Source organism: Zootoca vivipara, chromosome 2, assembly GCF_963506605.1.
Source record: "Zootoca vivipara chromosome 2, rZooViv1.1, whole genome shotgun sequence".
Classification (NCBI taxonomy): domain Eukaryota; kingdom Metazoa; phylum Chordata; class Lepidosauria; order Squamata; family Lacertidae; genus Zootoca; species Zootoca vivipara.
In genome coordinates this window covers 42,107,567-42,120,229 of record NC_083277.1, presented here as the reverse complement: position 1 = coordinate 42,120,229, position 12,663 = coordinate 42,107,567, and the positions used below count along the sequence as shown (strand labels likewise).

Below are 12,663 nucleotides of genomic sequence, written 5' to 3'. Positions count from 1 at the left end.
ACCCTGGCAGACTATGTGCAACATCAGAGGTATGAGTATATTTATTTTCCCTTGATCCTTGTATTGCATGAACACGGCAGCGAGGCATACCTGAATGAAAAATACCACAAGCAATTCATCCTTCAAAAGAGCACATTGGGAATAAGTCTGTGGTAATGGATTCTAAAATTGATTTAGTAAAGCAGTGATTTGACTTTTAATTTAAGGTAGGAGGACAGAAGAAAGGATACAACTAATTAAAGAATGTAATATGGAGCCTGAAAAAAGGTTGCGAGATTTAGTATAGAGCAGCAGGAAGCTTTAATCAATGATGATCTCTTATTCCATTTTGGGGTGGGGGTGGGGATTCTTAGAAAATCTTTCAGCTCTCTCCTCCAATTCTCACGTTCCCCAGAGAGAACATAGTTAAAGTTGTTTGAGAAAGAAGCACTTAACTTCATGCCGAAGCTAGGACTGCTGTCCATACACACTTCATGAGTTTGTAAAAAACATCCTTACACTCTCAGAAACTATACTTATACTCAAAAAGCTTGCTTATACTCAAAAATTGGCCAAGCACTATTTTAGCTTGAGGCACCCTGATGGGCTGCACAGAGGTTCCTTGATGGAATGACCCTCAAGACAGGGAATTGCCCCCACCCCCAGTAGCACAGGGACCATGCTGCTATGAGGCAACCCCTTGGGGCTAGGAACAACATCTCAGTGTTGCAAACCTGTGAGGCCACTGCCTCATCACTATGCCAGTGTTCGAAACTCCCATTGTTCTAGGCACATTTTGTGACAGGGAATTCCATTAGCGCAAGCAGTTGCTGAGCTCAGGGCGCAGTACTACTGCACCTAAGATTTCAGATTAAAACTGCAGAGTGGAAGGAAATGAGGGCTTTTTTCTGCCTGCCCACTTCCTGCTACTCTCTGAAGACTGTAGAAGAGACCCTCTTAAGAATATTAGGGCAGGGGAAGGACTACACCATGTGAAAAATGAACATGATATTTTGGCTGCAGTTCATTCATTTTTCAGCTTTGTATTCTTGTTATAAAAAAGTGTGCCTAGACATTCTGTTGTTGTGCCCATAACCTAGGTTTAAGGTGCCATTTAGCTCCTAGCGTTCATATCTCAGTTTCTAACACGGAACTACACTGCTCCCACACTGCTGTCGACTAGTCTAGAGGTCATCTTATATGGCACATTAGTTAAGCCCTATCATGCTGATTACATGACAAAGTTAGTTATTGCACTAAGCAAATAGCTAACTTGGATCTTGAAATCATTATAGTTCTGTGATAAGTTACATCAACCCAACTTTCAATCCATATACACCCAGCGCACACATAGTGGCACTTCGGAAGGAAGGGCTGAATATAAATTAAATAAATGCATGAGTAATATATTGGAACTACAATTATGGCTGCTCAGCGTGGATAGAGGGGGGAAAGTTTTGAATGTGCAGCTGCCCAAATACACTGACCTTTGACTTCTTTATCATCATGGAGTGTCTGGTCATGATCCCTCAAAATGACAGTGTAAAACTAGGGTCTGACCTGTCTTCCAGCAACACAGCTTATTTGCACACCTTTGCTCGCAAACACCTTTTGTTTACACTCTAGCAATGAAACACTTTAGTTCTGCACTCTTCGGACTACCAACTCTTAAATAGTCGGCCAACTACAAATTTAGTTTATTTCTTACCCAACTTGGCAATATGGAGAGCATGGGTGAAATACTTTAACTAACTTCTGGATTAAACTTTTGCTGTTTGGGGACTTGTGTTAGGAATTTGTCTGATCACATCCTCAGCAAGGACTGAGCTAACTGTTCTGCATGTACCTTAGCATCATACTATGCTTTTCCTCTGGTTTGGGTCATATTATGGTCTGAATTGATCAGTTTGTGCAAAATCCTGCCCCAGACCATAGGGCTGGATAAAGACCCCCATCACTATAAATCTACATGAAGATAAAAGCATAAAGTTTTATCTTGGTCCTGAACAAATGTTGCATGAACTATCTATAAGATAGATAGTTATTTATTGTGGCATCACTTGTTTGGGGACACTCCTCCAGGAGAAGCCTGGTTTTTGTTTCACCAAGCTTTTATGGTTTTCAGGGCCTAGTATCTTTTGTCCTTATTCTACTCTCCCACCCTCATCCCAAATATAAGGCCTCGGGGTCAATTTCTGACATCTCAAGGAACTGCTGGGCATTCCTCACATTTGAAACTGCTGAACTACAACCAGCCACTGTAGTAGGGTCAGCATGCAGCTAAGTGAACTAATGGTCTGACAGTATAAGGCGGCTTCCAATTTCCTTCCTTGCAAATTGCTGAGATACTGAGAGATGACATTTCAAGGTGCTGGTGGCAAATTCTAGGGCATGTTTTGCATGGAAATCAGGCCTCTAGAGAAATCATCTTGCTCAGTTCCAACCATGTGTTATCCTTTCTACATGAATTACTTTTCAGAGTTCCCCGCACCCCCGGTCCACACTGCAAGTTAGCCGGCTAAGGAACTCTTGGCTGCATCTAAGCAACTGTATGGTTTTTGTTGTTGTGGGTGGTGGGGAGGCACCCCAAAAAAATTAGCATGATCCTTTACCTATTCCCAATATAGCACCAGTAGCGCTCCATCTAAGGAAGGGAGAGAAAGGGTTGGAGAAATCTGATAGAGTTAACGGTGCTTCTGTTCACAGATTTTAAATTAATGAGGTTGGGTGAACAGTGTGATGGGAGATTGAGATTCTTTAACTCTAAAATGAAGCAAGGCTCTTTTAGTTGGGTTCCTAGGGCTATGATTTTCATCACATTTTGGAAGCACATAGGGTCACTTTCATGCCTTGTGAGAAAATAAAAGTTGCACAAATAGGGAGAAATAGATTTATTATCTTCAAGAGAATCACAATTGCTTCATACACCCCCTCTGCCAATGTGAATTCACTTGTTTAATCAGGTTAATGGCATAGTTGGCAGGTGCAAAAACCCAACAGTTGTAAGATTCCCAAACTGCCTCCTTCCTTACAGATATGATTGTGCCCAATGAGCTGTATTGTGTTGACACTTCTGCTCCCCAGGTTGTACACATCTTTGAGGAATACCGTTTTCTGTGTACCACCTGAATTAACTAATTGTTCAAGCTGTTTGCCATCCGTTTCCCAGGACACTGAGCAGAACAGACATTTCAGTTTTCAGAGTACTAATTCATGCTTATGACTGAGGGCATTCTCATAAGTCAGGCATCCCCAAACTTCGGCCCTCCAGATGTTTTGGACTACAATTCCCATCATCCCTGACCACTGGTCCTGTTAGCTAGGGATCATGGGAGTTGTAGGCCAAAACACCTGGAGGGCCGCAGTTTGGGGTGTCTGTCATAAGTGATACTAAACCCGTTCAACCTCTTGTGGCCAGTTCAAATAAAACCTTTATTATTATGGCCAAGGACCATTAAGAAACCAGGGTAAGAAACAAATAGAAGACATTATCCGGATGTGGAATAAAATAAAGTAAAATAAGTCACTTCTGGCATTTATGGATGCCTGTGCATGATTTGAAAATGGCAGTTCATTGAAGGCCTTCACTTGGAAGGTGCACTTACCTCATAGCTGCCAAGTTCTCCTTTTTTTAAGGGAAATTCCCTTATGCTGAATAGGCTTCCTCGCGAGAAAAGGGAAAACTTGGCAGCTATGACTTACCTTAGCCCAGGCATCCCCAAACTGCGGCCCTCCAGATGTTTTGGCCTACAACTCCCATGATCCCTAGCTAACAGGACCAGTGATCAGGGGAGATGGGAATTGTAGTCCAAAACATCTGGAGGGCCGCAGTTTAGGGATGCCTGCCTTAGCCATTTAAATCTCAGCTGAAAATTAAATGATGGTTGAAAACAAGTGCTTTTCCATTAAGTGCTCACTGTTAAAGCGATGTGTATTATTTTTGTTGCAGGATCTTTGTTCAGGACTGCCTTCTGGTCAGATCTGCCATGACGAACAGAGGCTAAAGGTTATATTTACAGATCTGACCCGCCATAAAGACGATGCTCAGCAACGCAGCTGGGCCCTCTATGAAGATGAAAATGTCATTTGCTGTTACTTGGAGGAACTGCTTCGTATTCTGGTAATTTCCTGCTCTGGCTTTTGCATGGTTACTTTCTCAGAATTCTGTTCAGCAGAAATATAAAAATTTATTTATTTATTTTTTATTGAATTTATACCCCCACATATCCTCCCAGAGGAGCCCCGGGTAGCAATCAAGACAGTGTAACTTAGAGCTTTCCAAACTTTTCATGTTGGTGACACACTTTTTGACATGCATCATTTTGCGACACAGTAATTCAGTTTTACCCATTAAACCAGACGTCGGCAACGTTTTCTGCCCATGGGCCCATGGGCCGGAGGAAGCAATTTCCGGTGCTGACTGCCTATTTCCAAAATGTCCGCAGCGCCAGAAATCGCTTCTGCGGCTGCGTGGACGCGATTTCCTGCACCGCTCAGTGAGTCCCCGCGCTGCCCTGCGCCGGTTTACCGCAGCACGCGGGGGACTTGCCGAGCAGGCAGCTCGGTTCATGAGCGGCCTGTCAGCCAGATAAACAGCCTCCATGGACCGTATCCGGCCCATGGGCCAGAGGTTGCCGATGCCTGCTTTAAACTAACCCCTTTCCAGCTCCGGGAGGAGCGCGGGGAAGCGTTTGCTCAACACAACCACACACTGCAGCCAACACACTAACGTTACGACACAGTTTGGAAAGCTCTGGTGTAACTTTTTAGCTGGGGTGGGAATGAAAAAAAAGAATGATACAGATGCATTTCTGTTATGTATGTGGCATGATAACCTTGTCTTGATCCATATCTCTCTTGAGAGGCCAGCATGTGTACAAGCATGAATGTGAACTGAAATGTGAAATTGCCTAATGTTGCTTGTTTTTAGAGTGAACTTCAATAGCGTTTCTAAAGTAAGGAGTCTGCAGGTGGGATTTACATTAAAAGGCTGACTCTTTCAGAAGAAGCATCTATTAGCAAGCGGGAAAGTCCAAAACAACTTATACCTCTCATATTTGGTGCATTTTAGTGAATGTTCATTGTTTAAGGATGTGATTGGCTCAAGGGGGTCCTTTTCCTCTTCCAAGCGTGAAATTAAAGTGGAAATTCGGGGGTTGGGGGGGAACCCTTATAAGCTATTTTGTCTTCCAGAATGAGAGATTACTTTATAGGTAGTGGCATGCTCTTGTTGGGCCTTTCAGCAGTTTACATTTGTTGTTGTTTAGTCGTTTAGTCGTGTCCGACTCTTCGTGACCCCATGGACCATAGCACGCCAGACACTCCTGTCTTGCACTGCCTCCCGCAGTTTGGTCAAACTCATATTCGTAGCTTCGAGAACACTGTCCAACCATCTTGTCCTCTGTCGTCCCCTTCTCCTAGTGCCCTCAATCTTTCCCAACATCAGGGTCTCTGGAATTATATATGTGGTTTTTTGGACCATACATCTATAGACTGTTTTTGTTTCAGGACAGAGACTTGTTTTGGTACTGAATGTAACTTTAGTTTGCGTTATATTAGTTTATGTTTGGGGAATGGAAAGATTTGGGACAGATCTGCAGGTTTATCTTGCATGGCTTTTGTCAGAAACAATGCATTCTTGGTTCACTGGGAAACTGATTTTTCCATCCACATTTCCAGACCGACGCGGATCCAGAAGTCTGCAAGAAGATGTGCAAGAAGAATGACTTCGAATCGGTTATGTCCCTTGTTACATATTATCAGATGGTATGAGGCTGCAGTCAATATTTTTTTGTTTCCAGAGAATGGTAGAGGGTGTTTTATCCCATGTTGATGGCCTTTCAGCTGATTCCCTGGTGGCCCGCTGGAATGCAGAGTTAACCAGGGTTATCGACTGTCTGGCTCCAAAGCGCCGTCTCCGATTGCATGGAGCCCAGACAGCTCCATGGTTCTCGCTGGAGCTGAGGGCGATGAAACAGTTGTTGAGATGGCTAAAGTGCCAGTGGCGGAAAACTCACTCTGAATCTGGCCGGACATGGGTTAGAGCTCAAGAGTGGCTGAGGAAATCCAGCCAGATGGGCGGGGTATAAATTATTGTTGTTATTATTATTATCATCATCACCGCAGCTGCATGTAGGGGGCACACTGTTTTTATGTAATCCTTGTTCACACATCAGAACTGATGGAGAGTTTTTGGGGACAGGAGTACAGTAAGTGAAAATGTGAACACAAGTTTATGACAGTGTTGTCAAGAACCATAACCTCTTCCTGGCATTCTCGGTTCCAGGAATATTTCTAATTGGTTTGTCTAGCCTGTGAATAGTGAACCTTTAGCCATCCAGATGCTGTTGGAGTCCAACTCCCATCTGGCCAGTGGTTAGAGATAATGCATGGGCTTGCTGGTTAAATCAGGCAACTATGAAGGCCATAGTTTTCCACACTACGATCAAGTAGCCAAACAGTAAGAGCAGAGGAAGAATATGAGCATGCCGAGTGTGAGCTTAACACTGTAAACCTCAAGAGCGTAAGCTGTAAAGGAACCCATAACAAAGGACTCCTTATTTCCAAAGTTTTATTTGTGGCATCAGGAAAAGTGTGCCTCGGGCTGGCTGGAATATCATCAACTCTATGAGACATTTAAACAGGATAAGAAGAATGGATTTGCTATTGAGCCCTCTAAATTTGAGAAGGAAATAGTGAATAATAACACGAAGATAATATTGAAAACAAGCCTTATATCTGGGTCATGGACATTTGTTTAAGTGATAGAAATAAGGAAGAGCTAGCAGCTTGGAAGATAAATCTAGCTGCCCCTTATAAAGAACACACAAAAGCACTCCACTCGGGAACAGAGGTAGCAGCTTTGCTGTCATCGAGAGGAAGGATTTCAGAGAATGCCTTGGGAACATTGGCAGGCTGTTCCTGCTCTTCTCTTAATTGATGCACATCTGTGCATTCATAAACAGCTTTGGGAAGGAAATTAGGTTATGAAGATACTTCTCTGGGACAAAGGAAGGAAATCAAGTATGCAGAGGAACATGTAGGTGTTTCTCTTTAGTGCCTACAAGAATGCTTCTTTGCTCCATCCCTTTCCGAGGGCTCGCTGTTACAGCCATCTGCCCCAGATAATCCACTCTCCTATGCTTGTCATAATTAATTCATTTTATTTTAAACATGTTTTTATTTTTAAAAAATCCAGTGCATGGAAAGTAGGGGGAGGTCTGTAGTTTACTGCTGGAGCATCTTCTTTGCATGCAGAAGGTTCCTGGTTCAATGCCCAGCATCTCTAGGTAGGGCTGGGAGATGGAGATATTCCTGTCTAAAACCCCAGACAGCCGCTACCAGTCATAGTAGTTGCGGCTGAACTTGATCAACCAATGGTATGACTTGGTACGAGTTATGTTCCTGTGTGAGAGTTCATGTGAGAGTTGCCATTGTGACTGATAGTCCACTTGTATGGATCAGAAATTAGTTTTACAAGTGTAATGTTGCCTTTCTGTGATGAAATATATGAAAGGATCTTCACACACAAAAAGAAATTATAGAGGAGTTAGAGTGGAAAATGGATCTGTTCCCAGTTAGTATCAATTAGGAGACTCTCTCTTGAGGAGTAAGCTTACTTTCCTCTAATCCCAAACAATGCTTGGAGTGCACTCTATCACAAAACTTGTGTGATGCTACAAAATGACTAATTGGAAATTGGTAATAAATGGGTCTGCCTCAAGTAGGAAGAGGTTTTCTGGCACTTCTTGTAGTGTGCAGAGCTGGTTTCAGCAAGCCAGGAAGTCTAGGTTAACTGTCATTTCTCTGTACATCCAGTCCAGGAAACTGTGGTTAATAACTCCCAAACAATCTGTAGCTTCATTTCTGGCTTGTTTAGAAGTCACTGACCATGGTTTCCTGCTTTATTGATCTTATTCATAAAGAACTAGGCAAGAAACACAAATGGTGAAATCCGGTTCACCCCCATTTTGCATACCCTGAAAGGCCCGCTTCCATGTAAGCTCACTAACTTGAAACAGTGAAGATAAATGTACTGTACTCGCTTTGCTGAGCTCAGTTCTTAAACTAAATATTTACCTCGGTGAGTACTGATAACAAATAGGAAGCATTTGTCAGGCATTTCGTCATTTACAATTTGTCATTTAAAACTTTTTAGGAGCACAGGGTGCCATTACGGCTACTGCTTCTGAAGTGTTTTGGAGCAATGTGCAACTTGGATGCTGCTATAATCTCTGCTCTGGTGAATTCGGTCCTGCCAATGGAGCTAGCTCGAGACATGCAGACTCATACCCAAGGTAAGCCAAGCTTATAAAATGCCTCTTGCTACATCTCTGCTGCTTGTCATGGGGATCGTGAGGTGGTATTATTATTATTATTATTATTATTATTATTATTAATAATAATAATAATAATAATCCCTACCCACCCATCTGATCTGACTGGGTTGCCCCAGCCACTCTGGGCAGCTTGTGAGGTTATGAAGACTGGGCATCCAAAATAATTGTTACTGGTATTTGGGCAGCAATCTAATCCACCATTGCAAGAGTCTCTGAGATGGGTGTTAGTAGGAAATTAAGACTGAGGGGCACAGTGGAGTTTTGCCACCAAGTTGAAGCAGATAAGGGCTGAGGCTGGACTATAAACAGGAAGTGAAGAGAGTGAGGGAAAGTAGATCTGAAAGTACATTCTCTTACCCGTATCCTTGATCAATTGCCTGGCATTTCTTCTATGCTTCTACATCCTTGGGAATCCTGTTGCAAGCTGAGGAAGCAGCTCACGATAGCCAAAGAGAGTGTGCTTGAGTTTTCGTTTGGGTTTTGCAAGCATCTCCCGGATAGCTGAGTGAGTACGGTAGTTAGGTGCTGGTCTATGTGTTTTGAGTTTACTGGCCTCCTTCTAAAATCTAAAGGATCATTCAAGTAGCTTCTGTTTCCATTTCCCCGGCTAAACTCTTCAAATCTTGCTCATTCTGAATTGTCTTGAATTTGGGCCCCTGGGATTGTAGTTGAATGTTCCGTTTTGAGTATTTGGCTTCACTAGGATTTCATTTAAGTGACTGCATGCCTCCCAGGTAAATCTTCAAGTGGCTCAGAAGATGGCTTGGGTGAGTTTGGAGACCATTGATAAAGGTTGGGGGGGTGATACCTTGACCGTTCTATGAGGGAAAGTGTGTGTAAATCTTGGGGAAGGGTGGCCTTGTCTGTTTCTGATTTAGAAATGAGGGAAGAGCAATAGCATGGATATGGCTGTGGTACTGGGGGGGGGGGTTGAACTTGCCTGGTTCCGTCAGTTTAAAAAGGGGTGGTAGATCTTGATCTCATGGGTGACCTCGTGTGAAGCCATGCCTTTGAAAGCAAAGTTTTGCAGAAGAAAAAGATTGGAAGTGCTTTCATTAGACAGAGAACATTTTTTATTAACTAGGTTTAGCAGAGCCATCTACTTCTGCTCTTCGATATGTATAAAATATGCAGCAGGCTGAATAAATTAATTCTGCAGTTTGTTTACTGCTGCCAAGTGCCGATTTGAATCTCTTGGCTTTCTATCTGTTCCATGGCTTTGATGGGCAATGCATGCATATCTCGAAGAAGCCCATGGTATCTTTCTAGTGGGCTGTATCTTGTTTCCTTTTACCTTTTTATATTCAGCTGCTGAACATGGAATAGTTAAAAAAAAAGAGTTGCTGTCTTTGACTTAGCAGTGTTGTCACCTGTTGCCATCTAGTAGACTGGCGAAAGAGTGGGAGTTTTATTGGGATTTAATGGGCTATTTGATTTTTTAAAAAAATCAGTTAAGTATCCCTTAAAAATTATCTGGCTTAGTATCACACACGCGCACACACACACACACACACACACACACACACACACACACGTGCTGCAACAGACTGCCACCATGGGAACTAGTTTAATTAGAACTCTGAAACTAATGCAAGCACACATGATATAGTCTATACCCTTAATCTTTTAAAACTGAATCCATAATCCACTATCAAACATGGCATTAACAGCCTGCTTTTCTATACAAATGAATAACCCTTTTAAGGAAGGCATTATAAATGATGATTATATGACTACCCATATTTGCATCCCATCCTTTGACTGAGCTCAGGGTGTTGAGCTACCTGTACAGGTGAACTACCTCACTTTATCCTCGTAGCATACTAGTGAGAGGTTAGACAGAGGGTGTTAGCTGTGTAAGCTTAACTCTGATCTTCCCCAGTCCAAGTTCAGCGCTAACCTTTGCACCCCACTGCCTCCTGCAATACAATCCTATTCAGGTCTGCTTAGTAGTAAGCTCCTCTGAGTTCAATGAGACTTCCTCTCATCCAGGTGAGCCTAGGATTGCAGCCTTACCAGCTCTGGGTGGGATTCAGCTGCACAGCATACATCTGCACAAGCATTTCAGCTTGCCATACAGAACAACCCCCCTTCCTCTGTGTATATACAGTGGAACCTCAGTTGTCCAACGTAATCCATTCCAGAAGACCGTTTGACTTCCAAAACGTTTGACAACTGAGGTGCAATGGGCGGTCGGAAGATTGCATTGAGAAATGCGTCTCAGAAGCCATTTGACTTCCAAGGCACGTTTGAAAACGGAAGCACTTACTTCCGGGTTTTCGGCGTTTGGAAACCAAAACGTTTTGCTTCCGAGACAATCGAAAACCAGACATCCCAAGGCTCCTGATAAAGGATTTGGAAGCTTGGTGGCTTTAATCTAGAGTTACAGGTTAGAGCAGGCATCCCCAAACTGCGGCCCTCCAGATGTTTTGGCCTACAACTCCCATGATCCCTAGCTAACAGGATCAGTGGTCGGGGAAGATGGGAATTGTAGTCCAAAACATCTGGAGGGCCGAAGTTTGGGGGTGCCTGGGTTAGAGGGAACGACGGACATTTACCAAAAGGGTGCAACGTAGCTGTGGTAAAGAGAAACTGTGTTCTGTCTGTCTGGGGTGCAAACAGATCTGTTTGATAAGTCCAAACAGAGGCTCACTACTCGGTTTCTTTGAAGAACAAAACTTTGAAGAGAATACGTTGGCCATCCTTAAGAAAACCCGCAGTTCTGTTTTGTTTCATTTGTCGCGTTCAACAACCATTTGAGGGGTACACTCGGGTGCTAAGCATAGGGTTGATATGTACCAGTAAGACGGCCTTTCCTCAGTGCAAGCAGTAAACAAGAGAGAGGGGATTAATTAAAGCCAGCAGAAGCACAAGGTAGGCTAGAGAACATGAATGCCCTGCGCTTGATCGGATGCAACTCTAAGCCTCACTGAGCTGCAAGGGGATGAGAGGGAATGCCAGGCTGCTGTTATCTGCATACAGATAGCTAAGATTGTTCTGCCCTGAAGGTATAAAAAATCCGACAGTCACACTTAACACAAACAAAATGGGAAAACTACAGAGCAGAACTAGCATGGGGAGCAGGCGGGCGATGTGTGTTCTTGAGTGGGTGGGTGGTGATCTGGGAGATGGCAACTGGCTTCTCACACAATGACCCATCTATGCTTCCGTGATACATTCATTCATTCCCTGTGTTGCTGCAATGCAAATATGATGTGTGCGTGCACTTTATACTTGTTATGCTTATAGATGTCTGAGCTTTCTCTTTATCACAGCAGTTTATTGATTGTCCACAGTGTCTGAAGTTGTTAGCATTTTTATCTTGGCATGCAAAAGTCTCTGTAAGGCTGTTTATTTCTCCTGGTTACGATGGCAGTACTTGAAGTTGTAGTTTTCATTGTTCACTCTAGCGGGAAGCTTGCCTGGATTTCAAGATTAGTCCTAGCTTGCTGGCATCTAAAAATAAACTTTCAGCTCCATACATCACTAATTTATAAGTTCGTCTACAGGCAGATGTTTTTATTCTATACTCAGTATTTCTCACAAATGGATTCCTTTCTTCATCTACTGCTTGGATAATTCAGAGTTGATTCGGGTGCCCTTTTAGAACTCTTAACTCAGGCATCCCCAAACTGCGGCCCTCCAGACGTTTTGGCCTACAACTCCTATGATTCCTAGCTAAGAGGACCAGTGGTCAGGGATGATGGGAATTGTAATATAATAATAATAATTTATTATTTATACCCTGCCCATCTGGCTGGGTTTCCTCAGCCACTCTGGGCAGCTTCCAACAGAAAAATAAAATACAATAATGGATTAAACATTAAAAGCCTCCCTAAACAGGGCTGCCTTCAGATGTCTTCTAAAAGTCTGGTAGTTGTTTTTCTCTTTGACATTTGATGGGAGGGCGTTCCACAGGGTGGGTGCCACTACCGAGAAGGCCCTCTGCCTTGTTCCCTGCAACTTGGCTTCTCGCAACGAGGGAACCGCCAGAAGGCCCTTGGTGCTGGACCTCAGTGTCCAGGCAGAACGATGGGGGTGAAAACTCTCCTTCAGATATACTGGACCGAGGCCGTTTAGGGCTTTAAAGGTCAGCACCAACACTTTGAACTGTGCTCGGAAACGTACTTGGAGCCAATGTAGATCTTTCAAGACCGGTGTTATGTGGTCTCGGCGGCCGCTCCCAGTCACCACTCTGGAGGGCCGAAGTTTGGGGATGCCTGCTCTAACTTGTCTGTGCTGGGGGTGCTGAAAAAGAAGGTCTTTTTTGTCTCCTGTTTCTTCCTCCCTCCTACAAGTCCATCCTGCCAGAGCTGTGTGGTAGCACCTGCACAACCTGGTCAGC

General features: G+C 43.6%; 1 protein-coding gene across 1 annotated transcript in view; it reads left to right on the top strand.

Moving 5' to 3' along the window:
* NCKIPSD (NCK interacting protein with SH3 domain) overlaps window positions 1–12,663 on the top strand; it is a 94,286-nt gene that overhangs the window by 57,456 nt on the left and 24,167 nt on the right. Inside the window, exons 6-8 of the mRNA XM_035106417.2 lie at window positions 3,929–4,099; window positions 5,659–5,745; window positions 8,138–8,276. Coding sequence (XP_034962308.2) covers window positions 3,929–4,099; window positions 5,659–5,745; window positions 8,138–8,276 — 397 coding nt within the window. The remainder of the gene's footprint in view (window positions 1–3,928; window positions 4,100–5,658; window positions 5,746–8,137; window positions 8,277–12,663) is intronic.